Source organism: Pan troglodytes, chromosome 7, assembly GCF_028858775.2.
Source record: "Pan troglodytes isolate AG18354 chromosome 7, NHGRI_mPanTro3-v2.0_pri, whole genome shotgun sequence".
Lineage (NCBI taxonomy): Eukaryota > Metazoa > Chordata > Mammalia > Primates > Hominidae > Pan > Pan troglodytes.
The window spans coordinates 77,343,283-77,366,130 of NC_072405.2; the positions used below are offsets into that span (position 1 = coordinate 77,343,283).

The 22,848-nt window shown below is 37.3% G+C and overlaps 1 protein-coding gene across 4 annotated transcripts in view; it reads left to right on the forward strand.

Annotated features, from left to right (window-relative positions):
* The window catches only part of C8H8orf34 (chromosome 8 C8orf34 homolog), a 481,071-nt gene that overhangs the window by 355,332 nt on the left and 102,891 nt on the right, over positions 1-22,848 (forward strand). For all 4 annotated transcript variants that reach the window (XM_024344934.3, XM_009455317.5, XM_009455316.5 and 1 more), the window contains 1 exon segment: positions 15,841-15,926. In XM_024344934.3, the coding sequence (XP_024200702.2) occupies positions 15,841-15,926 (86 nt within the window).

Consider the following 22,848-nt stretch of genomic DNA (forward strand, 5'->3'; position numbering starts at 1 on the left):
GACGCATCAGTCTGTGAAGGAAGGCTGTGGGTCTCAGCATTAAAAGTACTGTTGGTAATGACTTGGGTAGGCATAGTGGAAAGTGACTAAGGGAGAATGCCTGGAAGACTTCTGTTGGTAGGGCCCAGTGGAAGTGATGCCATAGAAGGATTTAGTAGCCCTAAAGTCAAAACACATGTATGTGGATGCATTCTGATTTTACTACTTACTAGGTATATAACTTGGGGACAATTTCTTAACCTTCCTTAATCTCAGCTTTTTTAAAATCTGAAAATTATTCTCGTGAAAAGTAAGTGAAATAGATTTGAAAGTTTCTTGTGCATGAGAGGAATATCAGGTGGAATAAAAGCAAAAGACTTTCCTGGAGTAGGAAAAGGCAAGCAGTGTTTTGCACAGAGAATTCAATTATGCTGAAGACTAAAAATAAATGCATAGGTACTGGTTTGATACCCAAAACATATTTTCATACTGAATTGCTTTGTTTTGATAAATGACCCAATAAAATGACATTTCCATCTAACCAGTTGAGCCTGTGAAAACAAGTACAGCACAATGGTTAAGAATTTGAGTTTCAGCATCTAACAGTGACCCAGTTCTGCCACTTCCTAGCTTAGGGTCCTTGGACAGGTTGTTTAATCCTGCAGCGTCTGGTACAAAGTAAGCCCTGGATGTGTTGCAGCTCCCATCTGTTGTGGATGGCTTTTAGTAATAAATTAAGAATGAGGTGCAAACAGGAAAGGGGTACCACAAAAAGGGTGGAGGAATATTGCAATGTGCCAGTTGCTATTTTCTTTTCAAATGAATAATCTTCCTCAGTATAAGCAATATCCCCAAATACCTACTTATTTGCTACTTGGATGCTCCGAAAAATATAACTTTTATAAGGCCCTTTCTCTAAGCACCTCTTATTAGGATTTTTATGGAATGTTTTCTAAGGGCTATACTTTTAAAAATAGGAGGGCGATTGATCCAGGAAATTAATTATCCAGGAAAACAAGCTGCCTTCAAAAATCCTAGGAAAATGGAACAAATAGGCCTTAAGTGCATCTGGCTTCCCTATGCCCCCCTTGGGAATATTTTTTAAAAAGTGTTTGACAGAATGACACACAATAAAAACACATTATTTAGTGATTTGGGAAATGATAACAATTTGGTTGAAAAAGAGTGTTTGCTTTATATGCTACTTCTATAGATAAAATAATCATAGAAATTGCCATGACAGAAAAGTCTAAGTTCCTCAGTTTTGTGTGTTTTTCTATAAATATCAAGAATATAAATTATGAAGTAAAAAAAAATACAATTTTTGAAAATGTCCTAATATCTATTCTTGCTTAAAAACCTTTCTAACAATTTAACAGCAATAGCACTGTTAGAGTTTATTTTGTTGTCACAATAAGAAAATGTTGATTTAAATACTTTTCCTATTTGTTTTCTCATTTTTATTTCCCTATTGTCATAAATGAGATATATTATGTAATAAATAGGAACGAATAGTGAAAGCTTATATTTCACTTTTTTATCCACATCTGGGGGCTTCTTAGTTATTCATTTGTTTAACATTCTGGATCTCCCTGGTTCACTTTTTAGTAAAATTGGAATTTCCATTACTTTTAATTACTTGCTGTGGTAATTACCCTTATAATTTGATCACAGTGCCTAAATGGCGAGCATAAGCCCTAGCAAACATAAGATTTTATTTATTTTATTTTTATTTATTTTATTTGTTATTAACAAATTTCAGTATGATGTCCAAATACCAATAACGGAAGCAATTTAATATTGGATCATTCAAAAAACGATTTACTATCCAAATTTATATTTATTTCACAGGGTTATGTTAAACACAAAGTTAAACAAGCCAAGTTTCCTGCCATACAACAAACTTAATATCTAGAAAATATATTAAGCTCACAGGCAGGTAATGCTAAAGTAAGAATTACTCAATTAGCAACTGTTTATTCCTTTTTTTTTTTTTTTTGAGATGGAGTTTCTTTCTTGTTGCCCAAGCTGGAGTGCAATGGCGTGATCTCAACTCACTGCAACCTCTGCCTCCTGGATTCAACCGATTCTCTTGCCTCAACCTACCCGAGTAGCTGGGATTACAGGAACCCACCACCACGTGTGGCTAAATTTTTATATTTTTAGTAGAGACAGGGTTTCACCTTGTTGGCCAGGCTGGTCTTGAACCTCTGACCTCAAGTGATCCACCCACCTTGGCATCCAAAAGTGCTGGGATTACAGGCATGGGCCACCCCACCCAGCCTGTTTATTCCTTTTTATAAGTACATCTTCAATGCTACATTAAAACACAGGGGAAAAGGAGAACAAATTAACTTTGTATGCTTAAATTTCTGACATTCTACTCTGGGCTACTGAAATACAGAGAGTGTTACATAGAACCATGCATTTGGAAAATAGGTACAGATTTCATGGTAATATTGTTGCTCTGTATTCTGAAATCAGAATTATCACACTTTTAACACACTCAATCTCATCTGATCTTGGAAGCTAAGCAAGGTTGAACCTGTTTAGTACTTGGATGGGAGAATTATCATATGTCTCATGAGCTTGGGAGACACACTTTGCACTGAATCCAGTGTAATTTCCTTTGTACTTTTTTCTGTCATCTATATAATCTATCTATCTGTCTATCTATCTATCATCTATCCATCCATTTATTCATTCATTAACCTATCATGTGTTTTGATTGTTTTCCAAAAGTAAAAGAAAAATATATGTTGTTTTGCTGCTTGCTCTTTCAGTTAATTTGTTGTGACTCATCTGGCACATCAATAGATATTTACCTGCGTTGTCTTTTCTCATTGTTTAAGACACTATTATAGGCTGGGCCTGGTGGCTCACGCCTGTATTACCAGCTACCAAAAGGCTGAGGTTAGGGGATCACCTGATCCCAAGAGGTCAGGACTTCAATGAGCGGTGATTGTGCAACTATACTTGAGCCTGTGTGACAGTGAGATCCTGTCTCAAGGGAAGAAAAAAAAGACACTAATATGTATATATACTTTATGTTATATATAGTAAAATATATAATAAATATATAATAAAATACTGTTCATATAATAAATATGAACAGTAAAGGACTGGTAATAAAAAATAGGGACTATATATATATCATACAATCAAAACACATAATAGATTATATTATATATTGATTATATAGATAGATTATATATATAGATTATAGATTATATAGAGAGATTATATATAACTAGATTTTATATATACATAGTCTCTATATTTTTATTACCAGTCCTTTACTGTTCATATTTAGTTTGTTCCTTAAACAACACAGTACTGAGCATTTTTCTGACACTGCTAAATTTTCTACTTCAGATAAATTCCTCAAAAGGAATTGATGATTCAGAAGAGATACAAAATCTAATGAATCAATATCTATATATAAGTTTATATCTATAGTGATAGCCAAATTACGCTTTTAAAGTGTGGTACATATTCTCTTCCATCACCATTTCACAAGCACTCATCTGTCCCCAAATCATGTTTTTAAATCTTTACCAAGCTGCTACATAAAAAAGTTCTACATCATTTACTTTTTCTCAAAATGTTCTTAGCTGTAATTGCTTTGCTTCACTTTTTACTAAAATTAGTTATAATTTCCTTTAGCTATAATTGATTTGCTTTAATATAATTTAGTACTATGTAATTTCACTAATAGAAATCCATTACAATTAACGACCTCACTGCTATTTAATCTCTTTTCCCCTCTAATTTTGATTTTCCTAGTATTAATATTAATAATGGCTAAACTTTATTTTGCATTGTCTTTGTTTCAACTCTACTCCTATGACAGATTAATTACTTTGCATTTTCATGCGTATTTTTCTCCATCCTTTAACTTTTAACTTTTTTTTATAACTCTGTGCTAGATACCTCTTTTAGTCACTATATGGTAGATTTTTGTCCCACACTGCATATTAAATAAACAAATGACCTAATTTATTTTTATATCGGGTATATTTTGTAAATTGCTAGTCATTTTTGGTACTTTAATATTTCTTGATATTTCCTTTTATTTGCTGTATTTCTTCTTATAATTTGTAAGCTATATAGCTTATTTTCACAGATAGTTATTGTTACACTAATGAGAATATATTCAAGTTTACCTTTATTGAATTATCAGACGCAGTATCTCTTACTTCTGTAAGATATAGGAATTGGTGTACCTAGACTCCTCGCAGCTTCCTCCCACTACTTTCAGGATTTTTGCAGTTTAGTATTGCTAAATGACTATTGAATTGTTTTCCCCTCATGTGTCTTCTCTGTGTAGAATCTTAGTGTGAGCATTCTGATCTTTAACCATAGTTGTTAGAATGATAGACTTAGTCTTATTTTTATTACTCAAATGACCTCAATACTTGCTAGTCATCCCTAATGTTATGCTTGCTTATGAATGAGTTTTGCATTTTGATTCTTTCTCTTTGGGCCACCACAGGGAAGGTTTTAGTAAGGGCAGATGGAGGATGTAGAATTTTGAACTAATTTCCTGAGTACAGTATTGGAGCTACTGATTTCCTGACTCTTGGCAGAGCGAGTATCTCCTAGTGAAGCAGTTCCCAGCCCATGGACTGCTCTCACTGCTCCAGATTAGGGGAACTTTCATCCAATTCAGGAAAGTGATCCCTGCATGGCATGATCCTAAACCTTCACAGAGAAATGAGTTATAAAATTCCCCCTCGGGGGAGCCTTTCTGTTTGTTGGTGTTGCACGACAGCTCACTTTCCTTAGGCTGCAACCTCAGGACACAGTTGTTTTAGAACTCTACAGGAATCTCAGATTTTTCCTGTCTTCTGTTCCCCATCCTTCCTAGTTAGAAAGAACTCTGGGGTTTTCCGGAGTTCCTTTATTTACTCTTCAAAACAATGTACAACTTTCTAAAGAAGGTTGCTATGAGGCTACCCCGATTCATTTCTTCTTGCTGGTTCCATGTCTAGTAGCAATTGCTCAATGTTTGTGATACTGTATATCACTGGTGACATCCCAATTGCCATTTGTGGACAGATAAAACCCTACTAAAATGTTACCTTTCTCTGGTACAAAGTAATATTACTTTGGAATGTTCAGTATACGTGAACATTTCAGTATACCTTCTAATTTTACTAGTTATCACAATTTATTTTTAAGTATTCTAAATCTTATCAAAAGGAAAAAGCAAAGAAGGGAACTTAAACCGTCTTACCAAGGCAGCAAAACCTACTGTCACTTTCAATGTTATAGCACAGAAAAGCCTGGAAGTGCTGAGTTTGCTTTTAGCCACCAGAGAGAAGGAGAGAGGCTGGCTATATACAAAAGAAGTCAGCTATCTAACAGATGCTTCCAAGGAATATACAGAAGAGGGGCTGGTTTTTCACCACGTACATATGTGAGGCAGCCTTCAGTTTCAGCACCATAAAGGGATCTATGATTAAAAGAAGAAATAAGGTTTTGGCGATTTTTCAAAAGGATGTTTTAGCTTCCCACACAATCCCATTTTTCAACCTGCTAGAAATCAGTGCTTTAAAAAGATTCCTTACAGCTGCTGAACTTGATGTCTGCTGACCAAGCAATTCTCTGTTAGGCTAAGTATGCAGGATCCTGGGCTCAAGTGGAGTCACACTCAGATTTTGAGCCTCATATTTGGGAAGAAAATTTAGTGTTCAGCAAAAATTCAATACCCAGCAAGTTAGAGAAAGAAAAACACCAGCATCCCCTGGTAGAGTCTTCCCCATTTTTGAAATTCTGGGCATGTTGCAATACAACTACCACAATGAGGATGGATGGGAAGGGAAAGGCCTCCTTCCATAGCTATAAAGCTGTAAAGATTAGGCACCACGGAAGGCAATATACCCCGTCAGCAATATCAGTATCATCTGGAAACTTACTAGAAACACAAATTCTTGGGCTCTACTTCAGACCTTCTGAATCAGAAAGTCTATGATGGAGCCCAGCAATCTGTGTTCTAGAAGTCCTGTTGGAGATTTCAAGGTGTCTTAAATTTGAGAACCACCGAGAGTCCACAGAGGCCTTAACTGCCTATGTCCATTTAGATTGGTTTTTTAAAAGGTTGGCTCTAGGAATAAAAGCAGGCTGAAAGCACACTCACACTTCACCAGATCCTTTTATAGACATGAAACCCTGTTAAAAATGAACATGAATAATTGTTCTGAACGAAGTGTGCTGATTCCAATGCCCAGGGCTGCCTCTAGCTCAGATATTCCGTTTGGCTGCTTTCTCCTGGAGTTTCCTTAGCTCCAGAGCATGCTGGCCATATGAACATAATCCTTTCTTTTGGCTGCCTCAGGTTTCAGGGAGATTGGAATGTCCCCAGGGTTGTCCTTTGTGCACATAATAATCTGGCCAAGGTATGTGAGTCAGAGGCCCACATTCTGGTCATATCTGCCTGGAAAATCTGGCTTTGTCGTGAATCAATCCTGCTCCAGACTTCATCTTCTCTACCTTATTTAGTGTTGACATTTTTACATTTGAGTTGAGGTAAAGCAGAAGAGACCAAACACAAAACAGATCTATTCTCCAAGTGTTCTTTCTCTAGATTTGTTTTTAAAATTCTTAAGCCTCTGCCAGGAAAGTAATTAGCAGTCCAGATAAGACAGCACCTATGCCAACTACATGTCTGCCACCATGCATATATAAAAGGAACTATAAATTTGATTAGAAAGTTACAGATAGTTTGCAGGCCCATATCTCACTTTCAGGAGATAGGAAGTTACAAGGAAAATTTAACAGGAAAGAGGATGGTTTCTATCTCTATGTCACCATTAATCATTATACTTTAGAGGCAAATGTTCAGAGGTTCTTGCGAATGAGAGAGAATTGAAGAAGCAGAATGTAAGGGCAGTTCTCTGCTATTCTACTTCATTCTACTATCATCTTCATGCATTGCTACTTATCCTCCTGTGTGACATCAATAGCAAGAATCAAGCCACAGCAAGAGTGCCTACCGACAAATACCAAAAACCCAAAAACAAACAAACAAACAAACTAGAAAAGAATATACTAAAATAAGAAAGGAAATCTAGGTAGTGTTGGAAATTTTTCTTGGAAAAGAAGATTTGGGGAGTTAGAGCTGTGTCTGGGATGCAGGGATATCCGGGAGGGATCTGAGAGATGGTGTGAAAGGGCCAGAATCAAGGTAAGCAGGTTGCTCACCAAGGTGTCAGGTTGGAATGATCAAGGATGAAAGCGAAGAGTGAGATGGAGTTAAATGGGTTCGGCAAAGAGAATGGGAGGAAGAACATGCTGAAGAACTGGGACTTGGGGAGGATGGAGGCAAGGTTGTGTAGGGCAGCAGTGACTTTTTTTTCTGGGGTAAAAGGGAACCATTCAAATGCTGAGGGAATTCAGATAGACAGCATTTGAATTAGACAGTTATTCTGGGGACCACAAGTGTAAATTAATGTGCAAGGCCCTGATGTTGTGGACAGTATCAGACCTTGGTGTCTGGCTTCAGGAAGCCTGCAAAGTAATTGGGGAGATCATGCAAATGCAAGTGGTCTCATGCCAAATTACAGGCTCAGGGCTTGAGGCAGAGCACTGCCTTTGAAAGTCCCCCATAAATTTTTGATGTTGGTGACAGTTTTGACTTTTTTAAGACTTCAAAATTGAGTGAGTGACAATAAGTTGTTAGAATTTCCCTCAAAAAAATAAATCTGGAGAAACATACTGGAATTCTAAAAATGGAAATTTAACATTTTGAAAGACACTTAGAAGTAACTGGATGAATGTTGTTATGAAAGAGGCTTTGTGAATTAAAAGCAGACTTTAGACGAGAAAGATAGGTTAATTTTCTAACCCTTTGAAGCAAATGGCTCAAAATCTCTTAAAACCAAAACCGTTTAATGTGGTTCCCCTGATCTAATTGACATTTATCAGGATCTACTATTTATTTTGCAGTGAAATATAATATCATAATGTTCTAAGTAGCTGGATTAAATAGTAATATATCATATTCTAAAGTTCTTTGTAAAAATTTTGGAATCCAGGGAAGGCAAAACTCTCCCCACCACTTCAAACAGCCTGTTCGATATCTTCACACAGATTTCCACCTACCTCTCTACACCTCTACCTACCTGTCTAAAATGCATTTTATTTATTTATTTATTTATTTTTAGCTTAAAGAGATCTCAATTATCTTCATTGCGATTCTAGAATCAGATAATACTTTATTCCATAAAGTAAAATAAATGTTCCTTGAAATGCATTTTAAACTTACCATATCCCAAACAAAATTCCACTTAATCCCTACCAAATTTCTGTTTTCCTTATTTTGCTAAATGACAACAGGACTAGTTCTGTTGCTCAGGTCAGAAATATTTACATTTTTTTTTCCCCGCTCTTTCACCCCCGAAGTCTAATTAAGCCAGTCCATTTCTGAGCACCTCCAGCCCTTTTGTTGACCACACTCATCTTTCACTATGATTGGTGCAAGAGCCCCTTAAGTGTCTCCTGGCTCCTATGCTTGCTCCTACAGTCTATTATCAATACAGCAGGTTAAAGCAAAAGTCCCATCATGTCACTTCTATGTTTCAAAACTCTCCAGTGGCTTCCCATTGTCATCAGAAGACTAGATTATTCATCATCAAATGTTGCAGCTACCACGCTGATGGCATATTCTCCCATTCCTCCCCTCATTCAAGCCACTCCGGTCATTGGCCTCCATATATTTTTCTTTGCTATTCCCACTTCCTGTAATGCTCTTTCCCAGAGGTCTAAGTCACTTAATCCCTCACTTCTTCAAGTTTAGGCTCACAGATCACCTTCAGGGAAGGCCTTCCCCAGACACACACTATGAAGTTGTACACTGCCCCTCCCCCAGACCCTCCTTATATGTCTTCTGTGCTTTACATTTCCTTCCTTTAATTTTAACTAGATTTCTTATGAACATCTGATTCTGTATATTTTACTTGTTTGTTCATCATCTCCAGTTGGCATAATGTAATCTCCATGAGAATGGAAGCTGGCCAGCTTTACCTATTACTCTCTCCTTAGCACCTGAAACAGCTCCAGCCACCATGGGCACTCTCCATAGATACTCCTTACTCCGTGCTTCTGCTCTTCTCTTGCTGGATTATCGCAAAAGCTCCCCAAATACCCTCCTAGATTTTACCAATCCAAAGATGAATACTATGTTTTTAGTAGTGCATTTACCCTATGAGGCATATGAATGAAAACTTTCAAAGCTTCCTGCTACATGAAGTTTAGTTCCTCTTGTTTGATTTGCAAGACTGCATCTGAATTTATCTTACCTATCTAGATATATTGTTTGTTACTTGCAACGTATTCAATTCTTATTCAATTCAAAAAAACATTTGACAAATGTCTACTCTTTAGTTAGATACTGTTTTCTTCCAGAAAGTATTCAGGGAAGATTAAAAATATTTTATGTATGTGTATGAGTGTGTGTGCTTTTCCATGATAATATACGGAAGGATGACTGCCCATGAACCTGAAATCTGAATGCCATTCCAGTCCAACATGAAAAAATTGTTAATTTGCTTATTTAAATCTTCTCTCATCCATTACATGGTTTAACTGAATGGACATTCGACATCAGGGAATTTTTTAAGGGAATTATATCACCTTATTGGGTGTTTTGGTTTTTTAAAGTATAAAAAATAGCACAAATCACCATCCATTCTCTTACTGTTTATATTATTTAAAACTCCCTCCTCATTATGGATTCGGCTGTTGTGAGTGTATCTTTACTGATCCTTTTAGCCCAGTAATTGGCTGCTACTTGGTCCTATTTTCAGTCTCCTTGCTTTTTCTTACAGAGTGAAACATCAGGATCAGTTGGATCTCATAACATCACCAAGCAAGCAAAATTGTAACTACTGCTATCGCAACCAATCCCCTTAATGAACTCTGACCTCTTTTCTCTTGACTAGTCCATCTTCCTTAAGTCTATTTTGTAAGTGCCAGAGACTTTTCAGCAACATTTATTTAACAAATATTTATTGATCACGCACATGTACTAGGTACTATCATAGGCTCTGTGATAGGTACAATAATCTCTGTGGATACAAACTTTCATTGCCTCATTCACTGTTAAGACTAAGTCAATAGAAGGTGATTAATGACACAAACCTTGGAACAGAATTTACTAATATTTATAACAGCATTTCCTGTAGCAAGATCTCACTGGCCAGTATAAAATCAAATCTCAGTCAGTTATTTGAAATTCAATCACATTTACTATCTTTATCAGCCCCACTTGTATCCCACTTCAAATACTCTCTGCCTCACCTCTTCTTGACAACTATTTCTTCCCATGCTTCAAGCTGGGACAAGCAACTTTGTGCAAATGCAAAGTTCAGCATTTTGCCTCATCCAGGTTTCTTTCAGATCTTATTTCCTGCCCCAGGATGGCCAATGGGAATCATTCAATACACATGTATGTGCAACTCAAATGCTCAGGGATTTTAGTGCCCAAGGCCCACCCTTGACCAGGAGCCTATGAATAAATGCTTTGTCCTTTCATTCTTCAGTGGACACACCTCATTAGGCTCCTCAAAAATTCTTGTGGGGTTGAGCAACAGCCACCTGTCCAGGGTTGGCTCAATGACTCATGCTGTGTTGCCTTTCCTCCCTTCATGTTTTATACTCACGTCCCTCACTCCTGCCTCCCGGGTCAAACAACCACTCACACATAAGCCTCTGCCTCACACCCTGCATTAGGGAGGACAAGGCTAAGAGCTACTTAACCTTAACTATATGCAGCATGATTTTTACCACTTTTCAAGGGAATATAATTATAAGTATACTATAGTATTCTATACAAAATCCCCAATATAGGGCTGGGCCATATTTTCTTTTCTTTATCTCCAAGATGAAATAATCACTAAGAAGTACCTTAAGAAATCTCTTTTAGAGTTTAAAATATACCAAGCTCTATCTAAGCTAGACTTTAATTACATAAAAATAGGAAAAACAAAATCCTTTCCTTTAAGACACTTGCAGTGTTTTGGCAAACACAGACATCTACATAAATAATTCAGTCACAGTTGAAGTAAGAGCTATGGTAAAGATTTGCACAGGTGCTAAGACTTTTGGAAGAAAACCTTCAGAAAAGAGGAGAATCTAGAAGGAAAAGCTAGAAATAAGCCAAATAGTAAAATGCAGAGGGATGGCGTGGTGGGGAGGGGTAGATATATTCTGCCAGAGGTAATAGTATAATGACACAGAGGCTTAATAACAAAACACCTGAAAAAAGCAAAAGCGGTTTGGAGTTTATGGAGTATAAAATCCATGGTGGAGGATCCAAGAGGATGAATTTGCAGACCCAGGTAGGGATTACGCAATGTAGAGACTCAAATGACTTACGAAGGAAGCCATAACTCATCTTGTAGGTAATGAGAAGCCAATAAAAATGGTAGTTCTAAAATCCTTGTGAGTCAAGGATTATTTTGAGAAGCTGGCTAAAATTACTGTCTCTCTCTCCAAAAAAGATCACATCCACCCACAACTCTTCATTCCACCCACTGTGAATTGTTGTGATTATATACTCATGTTAAGACTGCTTACTCACAAATCTAGCCATACTATTCTCATACTTTATTTTAGAGCAAGAGGTCTTGACATTATACTCCTAAAATATTGAGAGCAACATGAGTATACTTATGTCTTAACATGAGTATAATGTTAACATGAATATAATGTGAAGACCTCTTGCTCTAAAATATTTAAAGCATGAGAAAAATATGGCTGGATTTGTGTTTTGAACATTCTGATAGCCTTATGGAAAAGGGGTTTCTAAGTATGGCTGTCTGTAAGGAAACTACACAATAATCCAGACAAATCAAGATGAGAAATCACACTATGGTGGTACTATAAAGAAGTGATAGATTCGAGACATTTCTTTAAGAAGTAGATTCAGCAAGACAGATTGGTTAGGCATGTACAATGAGAGGCAGAGTGATTCGGAAGATGAGTTTGCTTTTGGACATGTTGCCTTTGAGGTGCTTATCTTGCACACAAGTAATATGTCCTATAAGAATTTGGGTACACCAATCTTGAGCTGATGGTTTAAGATAAAGGTTTAAAATATCTCAACCTATATGAACTTAATAAAACTATCAAAGTGGTTGAGATGATTCAGGGGGATGATTAGAATGGGAAAAGGAGGGCCTTGGATAGAGCTGAGGGAAAATATAATATTTATGGGTTTACAAAGAGAGAAAGCCTTTAAAAGAGACTGAGAAATGGTAGTCAGATATGCAGGAGAGAGAAGGGCCACAGAAGAAAAGCAATGACAGCCTTAAGAACAAATAGATGTTAACGCAAGGTCAAATAAAGACAACAGATGCAAATTTCCCATTGTGCAAGGCAATTAGGAGGTCAGACAGTCAGCATAAGCTGTTTTCTCAGTGGTAGAGGCAGAAACCAAATTAAAACAGGTTGAGGAGTAGGAGTGAATAAAAACTGTGGACGTAAAGGCATTGAATGAAGAATATGGGAGTTTGGCTCAAAGAAGATTGAACATGAAAAGGAAACAGCTAGTTATTTTATATAATTAAGGGAGGTATTTAATTTTTGTGGGTTTTTTTTAAGACTGAAAGAGAAGTGAGCTTGTTCATATGCTGTGGGAAATGATAGTGGGAAAAAAAAAACAGAAAAAATACTGGTTGGGGGGTGATAGTGGATAAAATAGGTTGATGAGACATTGAGATCCAAATCTTTCCAGCATAATGGATAGTCTCAGCCTTACACAGGAGACAGGGCCTCTTGCGCTCTGTGCGTTGGAAAGGTAGGGAATACAGATTAGGGTGAAAATAATTCTGGAGGTGGTGTGTGAGGGCAAGATGAGGTCTGTACTCCTGATTACATAATTGTTCTGGGTGACACAGAGGAGAGCTGATGGTGAGATTTTTGAAAATACTTTGAAAGGAATGGAAAAAAGAAAGACAATCAAGAAGTTCAAGTTTAAAGTTAGAGACCACTGATTTATAGTCACCAATCCTAGAATGATGATTTTCTCGATTATTGTTCAGTGGCACATGTGCGGGAAAATGGTGGGTTAATATAGGTTTGGAGTCTGCCTTTGCAGGAGTGACAGAGGACAGGGGTGCAGAGGAGCTGAGACAATGAGTCCCAACTGAGCAGGGAAGGCAGGGAAGCAGGAGGGGACACTCCCTTATACCTAGGAGAAAGAAGAGGGAAATGGAGATTTGTTAATATTTGGTTGCATAGAAAGTGTTAAGGAGAGTGACTCTGAAAGAGCCTGAAGGAGGTGAATTTGTTTTCGGAGACAGGGAAGCAGGAGGGGACACTCCCTGATACCTAGGAGAAAGAAGAGGGAAATGGAGATTTGTTAATATTTGGTTGCGTAGAAAGTGTTAAGGAGAGTGACACTGTGAAAGAGCCTGAAGGAGGTGAATTTGTTTTTGGAGACCAGAACACTGGACTTACAGATTTCTGCCATGAAACAATTCCAAGTTGTCTGTCCTTGGGTTAAGGAAGGTGAAGTGGAAGGGAAGATCTCCAAATGTGAGGAGGTCAAGGGACTTTAAGATTAGTAGGTAGATACACATGAATATCAAAATCACTCAGGATAAAAATGACACTTGAGTTGAAGAAGAAAATTCTGAGCCTGATCCAAGTTGTTGCAGGCAGAGAGAAGAAAGTTATATATAATCCTGTGCTATCTCAGTTTGGTGGGTCAGGCAGCCTCCCTGGGAGAGGAGGTCCTGGAAGACCCTTAGAGAAAAGGGATGTGATATTCTTAGGTGAGACTTTCCAATATGAAAAGGAAGAGCAGCCAACATTCTGTTTAGGGGCTGAAAATATAAGGGAGTCTGTTTAATATGGAAAAGGAGTTTTAGAAAGCAAAGCAAAAAGCTTTGGGAGTAGGAGTAAAACTCTTATGGTAAAAAAACAAAAAGCAATTTAACTTTTATTTAGACTGCATTTCCCGGACTTGCCCATACACCCCTTGTTTGCATAGCACCCATTAACCTCTTACAGAAGTGGTGCTGTGTGGGTTACAGCTTGGGAAACATTGGCAGAGTACTCGAGGATGGCAGGACTGTGAAGCATTCCGCAATGGAATTGGTGCCAAGTCACAGTAAACTCAGCTCTTAAGGTATCTGGAGGGCACCGTGTGGACAAGGACGAGCCAGCTGCAAGGCCACCCAATTTGTTGCGTTTTTAATCCATAGCCATTGGTCTCTTCAACTGAGCTATATTAAAGCCTATCAGGAACAGTTATAATTTCTTTGCATCTCTATGACATTTGGCTTATGCTTGAGCATATTAATAAGTGCTAAATAAATATTTTGTTTTATTGATGCATACAACAAGCAAACAAAAATTACAGCACTATTTTTAGATCTTGCTTCTTTCTGTCTTTGTTGGAGATTTATTTTCTTTTTAGGATTAAAAAAAATTTACTTTTTTTTAGAGACAGGGGCTCACTCTGTCACCCCAGTTGGAGTGCAGTGGCGTGATCATGGCTCACTGCAGACTCGAACTCCTGGCCTCAAGTGATCCACCTGCCTTAGCCTCCCGAAGTGCTGAGATTACAGGAGTGAGCCACCACACCTGACCTAGGGTTTTAACTTAATGTTAAATATCCCAATGTGTTGGAGCTCATTGTGAATTTTCAATAATAATTTTTACTTATACTTTTAAATATTTAATGCACCTCTGTACCTTCTCTCTTTGATATGATTTTGATAGAATGGTCCTGGACAAAGAGAGCTCAAAACAGAATATTTGATATTGCTGAATATTAAAATTGTTTATCCAAAGTGAATACAATAAAAAGGAAATAGTAGAGAATATTTGAAAAATATGTAGCTAATTTATTTATTTAAAAGTGGTCTTTTTCCCAAGAAAAAATTTAAAAAATTAATTAAAAGTACAAAACCACACAAAGCTTAGCAAAAAATGTTACAAGTTTCAGGAAATTCCCCTTGAGAATTCTTTAATTTTCTTATACAATACAGTAAATGTGATTTCATATACAGAAGGTAATAAGTAATTATAAATGTATAATAGAGGGATGTGCAGAATTTAATATTATAAAAATTATGGTGCACATATAATTTACATTGTTTGTAATTATACAAAAGATCAAGAGATATGCATATATGCTTGAATTTGTAAAAGTCAAAAAGCAAATTATATGAGATTCTGCTGTGGTATATAAAAGCAAAGACATAAAATGGCTGAGAATTATAACATTTATAAAAATTACAACTTATATAACAGTATAACATTTGAACCCAGTATAGTTATAAATTATGCCTGTATTTATTGTTCTCTCCTGAGGAAGGCTCAGTGTCTATGAGAAGTCTGGGCAGTCATACATTAGGAAACTTTACCTCCACTGCTGAGACATATCTCGACCCACAGGCCTTGAAGCTTAGGTTGGTTGATTTGGAAGATTGTGTTTGATAAACCTCAGTGGAATCAGGAAAACCCTTTTATGACTCCCAGACCCTGATGTTAGGTGAGCACACTGTGTTGGCCTCTTGTTTTCTCCTTCCACTCAATTCCCCTTTGGTGATTAAGTGAAAATACGTGCTTCTAAACCTTTCTACAGTCAGTCTGAGAAGAAAAGCAGATTCTACCTAGATAAATCCTGGTATGTATGTAACAGGAAGTATAGAAGACTTTTCCTTAATGGTTAGAACAGCAAAAATCCTATATTAAAATGGCTTTAGTGAACTTGTATTTCTATTTTGAACATGCATATCTGAGTTTAGAGTCTAGAAGTTCACAGCCATGTCCCCCATGGTGCATAGTTCACATTTCACAATTTAACATTATGAGATGTTTCAATGATCATTTTTAATTATTTAGGCTTCAAGGAGACAACCTGGAAGAAAGGACAGAAGAGTCACTACCAATACTCCATTCTCCAGATGAAAAAATCCCAGATTCATTCGGTAAGTTTTAAGTCCAACAATATTTATTGCAGTTCTAGTGGCACTTAAAGATTAAAGAAGTAAAGGAAAAAAACTAAACCAAACATCTTACCTTGCATGAATTCACTGCAGCTGCACGTCACATATCTACCGCTGGCACACTCCTTGGGGCTGTTTGTGTCAGGATAAGAGCACATGAGAGAAGGAATGGAGAAGTGTGGATTCTGAGGAGTAATCTCTTTAGGCCTGTTCTGTTTAAGGTCCAAACAGATCAACTATAAGTTGGCTACTCCCTAAATTATGTCACTAATTCAAACTTGTCTTTAGAAACCCACATTGTCAGCTGGATTTCTAGAAAATGGAACTGTTTCTTTGCTCCTTGTCACTTGCTATACGTGCTGCTCCCATTCTCACGTCATTGATCCAGTCATTCTTCTTGGGCAGAAATGTCAATATCATACTTGACAATATCATACTCCCTCTCTCCCAGCCCTGTATTAAATTGGTCTCCAATTATGTCAATGTCACTTCAGAATTTCCTCCCTGAGTCAGCCTCTTTTGTATTTGCCCTAATACTGCCTGGTCTATGTGTTTTCCCTCTTTCTCCATCAACTCCCTTCTTGGCCCTCCTCGGACTATCTCACCCCTCTTTGGTTCATTGTTTTTCTGAAAATAAAGCTGCTTATTTCATTTTCATTTTCTATAATACAAAATGGAAATTCCTTAACTTAGCAAACAAACTTAATATCAGAGCAATTCAAAATGTTTGTTGTATATGTAAATAACTACAGATAATGCCACTCCAATGCCATCTAAGGTACATCACGTCTTCATCAGTCAGCATAATAGCAAAACACAGTCCATACATTCAACCTGGATAGTTAGAAGATAAACTATAGGAAAGTATTTTTCTTACACCTGGATTGAGAAGGACATCTTCAACAGGAAAAAAACATCTCCAGCCATAAAAGAAATAATTGAAACATTCAGCTGTAGAAAATTAGAAACTCCTGTTTATCAAAAGATGCCCAAAGAAGCTCAGGATTAAGATGGTGGACAGGAGGCAGGACTAGATTGCGGCTCCCACTCGGACAGACAGAGCAGTATGTGGAAACTCACATCGTGAACTTTTGCTCCAAGAACTACCGCAGGAACCTACCAGGAAAGCTGAGAGAATCCACAGACTATTTGAAGGAAATGGATCACCGCTGCAGGCTCCCTGAGATGCGAAAATTTGTGAGTCTTTTTGCTTTCTAGATGAGGAGGCTCATGGTCTGGGGCAAGTTCTCAGCCCTGATCACTTGCTGCCTGGAAATAAACTCATTGCTGTTGAGGGGGCACAGTGGGTGTGCCTGGAAATAAACTCATTGCTGTTGAGGGGGCATGGTGGGTGTACCAGCCTTTAGGACTATGGGCTGCCTTGGAGCTGGGTGAATCCTGTGACTGCTGGCTTTCTCCCACTTCCTTGGCGACCTGTATGACTCAGCAGAGGCAGCCATAATCTCCCTGGGAATATAACTCCATTGGACTGAGAACCACACCCCCATCCACCACAGCAGAAACAGCAAGCCCCATATAAGAAGAGGCTGAGCTCAGACGCACCTATCTCTGCTCCCAACTGGTGGTCTTTCTTTACCTGCTGTGGTAGCCAAAGACAAAGGGCACAGTTTCTTGGGAGCTCTATGGCCCTGCCCACCACCTGAGAAACCTGAATACTTAACCAGGTGTTCCTAGGGCAAGTTTGCATCCTCATAGGGCCAATGAGCTCTTGAAAGCACTACTTTCTGGCTGGAGGCTAACCAACACAAAACCAGCACACTAAACAAAAACATAACCAAAGTCCCTTACAGGGTCCACTTCACTCCCCTGCTACCTCCCCCGGGGAAGGTGCTGGTATCCACAGCTGCAAGACCTGAAGACCGATCACATCACAGGACTCTTTGCAGACACTCCCCAGTACCAGCCCAGAGCCCGGTAGCTCCACTGGATGGCTAGAACCAGAAGAGCAAAAACAATCACTACAGTTCAGCTCTCAGGAAGCCTCATTCCTAGGGGAAGGGGGAGAACACAACATCAAGGGAACACACTAAGGGACAAAAGAATCTGAACAGCAGTTCTTGAATCCTACATCTTCCTTCTAGCATAGTCTGCGCAAATTATAAGGAACCAGTAAAACAATTCTGGTAATATGAGAAAATGAGGTTCTTTAACACCCTCAAAAGATCATACGAGCTCACAAGAAATGGATCCAAGTCAGGAGGAAATCTGAATTGCCAGAAAAAGAATTCAGAAAGTTGAATATTAAGCTAATTAAGCAGGCATCACAGAAAGGTAAGTCCAACTTACATAAATCAAAAACATAATTCAGGATATGGAAGGAAAATTCTTCAGTGAAATAGGTAGCATAAATAAAAAATAATCAGAACTTCTGGCAATCTAGGACACACTTAGAGAAATGCAAAATACACTGGAAAGTATCAGCAATCAAATTAAACAAGCAGAAGAAAGAACTCCAGAGCTCAAAGACAAGGCTTTTCAATTAACCCAATCCATCAAAAACAAAGAAAAAAGAATTTTAAAAACATGAACAAAGCCTCCAATGAACAAAGCCTCCAAGAAGTTTGGGACTGTGTTACATGTCCAAACCTAAGAATAGTTGGTGTTCCTGAGGAAGAAGAGAAACCTAAAGGTTCAGAAAACATATTTGAGGGAATAATCAAGGAAAACTTCCCTGGCCTTGCTAGAGATCTAGAACTCCGAATACAAGAAGCTCAAAGAACACCTGGGAAATTCATTGCAAAAAGATCATTACCTGCACACATAGTCATCAGGTTATCTAAAGTCAAGACGACGGAAAAAATCTTAAGAGCTGTGAGGCAAAAGCATCAGGTAACCTATAAAGGAAAACCTATCAGATTAATAGCAGATTTCTCAGCAGAAACCCTACAACCCAGAAGGGACTGGGGACCCATTTTTAGCCTCCTTAAACAAAACAATTATTACCCGGGAATGTTATATTCAGAGAAACTAAGCTTCATAAATGAAGGAAAGATACAGTATTTTCCAGACAAATAAATGCTGAAAGAATGTGTCACTCCCAAGTCAGCACTACAAGAATTTCTAAAAGGAACTCTAAGTCCTGAAACAAATCCCTGAAATACACCAAAGTAGAACCTCCTTAAAGCATAAATCTCACAGGACCTGTATAACAATAACACAATGAAAAAAAACTTGGGTATTCAGGCAACAAATAGCACAACGAATAGAATACTACCTCACATCTCTATACTAACATTGAATGTAAATGTCTTAAATGCTCCACTTAAAATATACAAAATGACAAAATGGATAAGAATTCACCAACCAAGTTTCTGCTGTCTTCAGGAGACTCATCTAACACATAAGGACTCATATAAACTTAAGGTAAAGGGGTAGAAAAAGGTATTCCATGCAAATGGACACCAAAAGCAAGCAGGAGTAGATATTTTTATATCAGACAAAACAAACTTTAAAGCAACAGCAGTTAAAAATAAACAAAGTGGAACATTATATAATGTTAAAAGGACTAGTTCAATAGGAAAATATCACAATCCTAAATATATATGTGCCTAATACTGGAGCTCCCAAATTTATAAAACAGTTACCACTAGATCTAAGAAATGAGATAGATAGCAACACAGTAATAGTGGGGGACTTTAATACCCCACTGACAGCACTAGACAGGTCATCAAGACAGAAAGTCAACAAAGAAACAATAGACCTAAACTTGACAGATATTTACAAAACAGTGTACCCAACAACTGGAGGATATACATTCTATTCATCAGCACATGAAATATTCCCCAAAATAGACCATATGATAGGCCACACAACAAGTATCAGTAAATTTAAGAAAATCAAAATTATATCAAGTATTCTTTCAGACCACACTGGAATAAAATTGGAAATCAACTCCAAAAGGAAGCCACAAAACCATGCAAATACATGGAAATTAAATAACCTGCTCCTCAATGATCACTGGGTCAACAAGGAAATCAAGATGGAAATTAAAAAGTTCTTTGAACTGAACGATAATAGTAACATAACCTATCAAAACCTCTGGGATACAGTGAAAGTAGCGCTAAGAGGAAAGTTCATAGCATTAAATGCCTATATCAAGAAGTCTGAAAGAGCACAAATAGATAATCTAAGGTCATACCTCCTACCTCCTGGAACTGGAGAAACAAGAACTATCCATCCCAGAAGAAGAAAAGAGATAACGAAGATCAGAGGAGAACTAAAACAAACTGAAAGAAAAAAAAAAAAAAAAAAGATAGATGAAACAAAAAACTGGTTTTTGAAAACATAAATATAGCAAGATTAATCAAGAAAAGAAGAGAGAAGATGCAAACAAGCCAAATTAGAAATGAAACAGGAGATATTACTGCTGATACCACAGAAACACAAAAGATTATTCAAGGCCACTATGAACACCTTTACACACATAAATTGGAAAACCTAGAGGAGATGGATAAATTCCTGGAAATATACATCCCTCCTAGATTAAACCAGGAAGATATAGAATCTCTGAACAGACCCATAACAAGCAGTGAGATTGAAATAGTAATAAAAAAAATTGCCAACAAAAATAAGTTAGGGAACAGATGAATCCACAGCTGAATTCTATCAGGCAATTCAAAGAAGAATTGGCACTATTTCAAAAGATAGAGAAAAGGGTGATCCTTTATAAATCATTTTATGAAGCCAATATTACCTTAATGCCAAAACCAGGGAAGGACATAACACGAACAGAAAACTACAGACCAGTATCCTTGATGAACATACATGCAAACATCCTCACAAAATACTAGTAAACCAAATCCAGCAGAATATCAAAAAGATAATTCACCATGATCAAGTGGGTTTCATATCAGGGATGCAGGGATGGTTTAACATATGCAAGTCAATAAATATAGCATACCACATAAACAGAATTAAAAACAAATTCACATAATCATCTCAGTAAAGGCAGAAAAAGCATCTGACAAAATCCAGCATCCCTTTAACATTAAAACCCTCAGCAAAATTGGTATAGAAGGTTCATACCTTAAGGTAAAAAAGCCATCTATGACAAACCCACGGCCAACATTATACTGAACAGGGAAAAATTGAAAGCATTCTCCCTGAGACTGGAAGAAGACAAAGATGCCTACTTTCACCACTTCTATTCACATAGTACTGGAAGTCCTAGCCAGAGCAGTCTGACAAGAGACGGAGTAAAGGACATCCAGAGGAAGTCAAACGGTCACTGTTTGCTGATGATATGATTGTATACCTAGAAAACTCTAAAGACTCATCCAAAAAGCTTCTAGAACTGGTAAATGAATTCAGCAAAGTTTCAGGATACAAAATTAATGTACGCATATCAGTAGCTCTGCTGTACACCAACAGCGACCAAGCTGGACAATCAAATCAAGAACTCAACCCTTTTCATAATAGCTGTAAAAAAAAAAAATACTTAGGAATATAACTAAACAAGGAAGTGAAAGACATCTACGAGGAAAACCACAAAACACTGCTGAAAGAAATTATAGACAACACAAACAAATGGAAACACTTTCCATACTCATGGATGGGTAGAATCAATATTGTGAGAATGACCACACTGCCAAAAGCAATCTACAAATTCAATGAAATTCCCATCAAAATATCACCATCATTCTTCACAGAACTAGAAAAGACAATCCTAAAATTCATATGGAACCAAAAAAGAGACTGCATAGCTAAAGCTATCCTAGGTGAAAAGAACAAATCTGGAGGTATCACATTACCTGAGTTCAAAGTATACTATAAGGCCATAGTTACCAAAACAGCATAGTAGTATTATAAAAATAGGCACGTAAACCACTGGAACAGAATAGAGAACCCAGAAATAAACCCAAATACTTACAGCCAACTGATCTTTGACAAAGCAAACAAAAACATAAAGTGGGGAAGGGACACCCTATTCAATAAATGGTGCTGGGATAATTGGCAAGCCACATGTAGAAGAATGAAACTGGATCCTCATCTCTCATCTTATACAAAAATCAACTCAAAATGGATCAAGGACTTAAATCTAAGACCTGAAACCATAAAAGTTCTAGAAGATAATGTCAGAAAAACCCTTCCAGACATTAGCTTAAAGACGTCATGACCAAGAACCCAAAAGCAAGTGCAACAAAAACAAAGATAAATAGATGGGACTTAATTGAACTAAAAAGCTTCTGCACAGCCAAAGAAATAATCAACAGAGTAAACAGAAAATGCACACAGTGGGAGAAATTCTTCATAATCTATACTTATGACAAAGGACTAATATCCAGAATCTATAATACAAAGAACTCAAATCAGCAAGAAAAAAACTAACAATCCTATCAAAAAGTGGGCTAAGGGCACGAATAGACATTTCTCAAAAGAGGATATATGAGTGGCCAAAAAGCATATGGAAAAATGCTCAACATCACTAATGATCAGGGAAATGCAAATAGAAACCACAATGTGATACCACCTCACTCCTGCAATACCACCTCACTCCTGCAATACCACCTCACTCCTGCAAGAATGGCCTACTATGGCCATTTTTATTTTTTTACTATAAAAAATAAAAAAAAATAGATGTTGGTGTGGATGTGGTGAAAAAGGAACACTTTTACAGGGCTGGTGGGAATGTAAACCAGTACAACCACTCTGGAAAACAGTGTGGAGATTCCTTAAATAACTAAAAGAAGATCTAGCATTTGATCCAGCAATCCTGTTACTAGGTATCTATCCAGATGAAAAGAAGCCATTATATGAAAAAGATATTTGCACATAAATGTTTATAGCAGCATAATTTGCAATTGCAAAAATATGGAACCAGCCCAAATGCTCATCAATCCATGAGTAGATAAAGAAAATGTGATATATATACACCATGAAATAC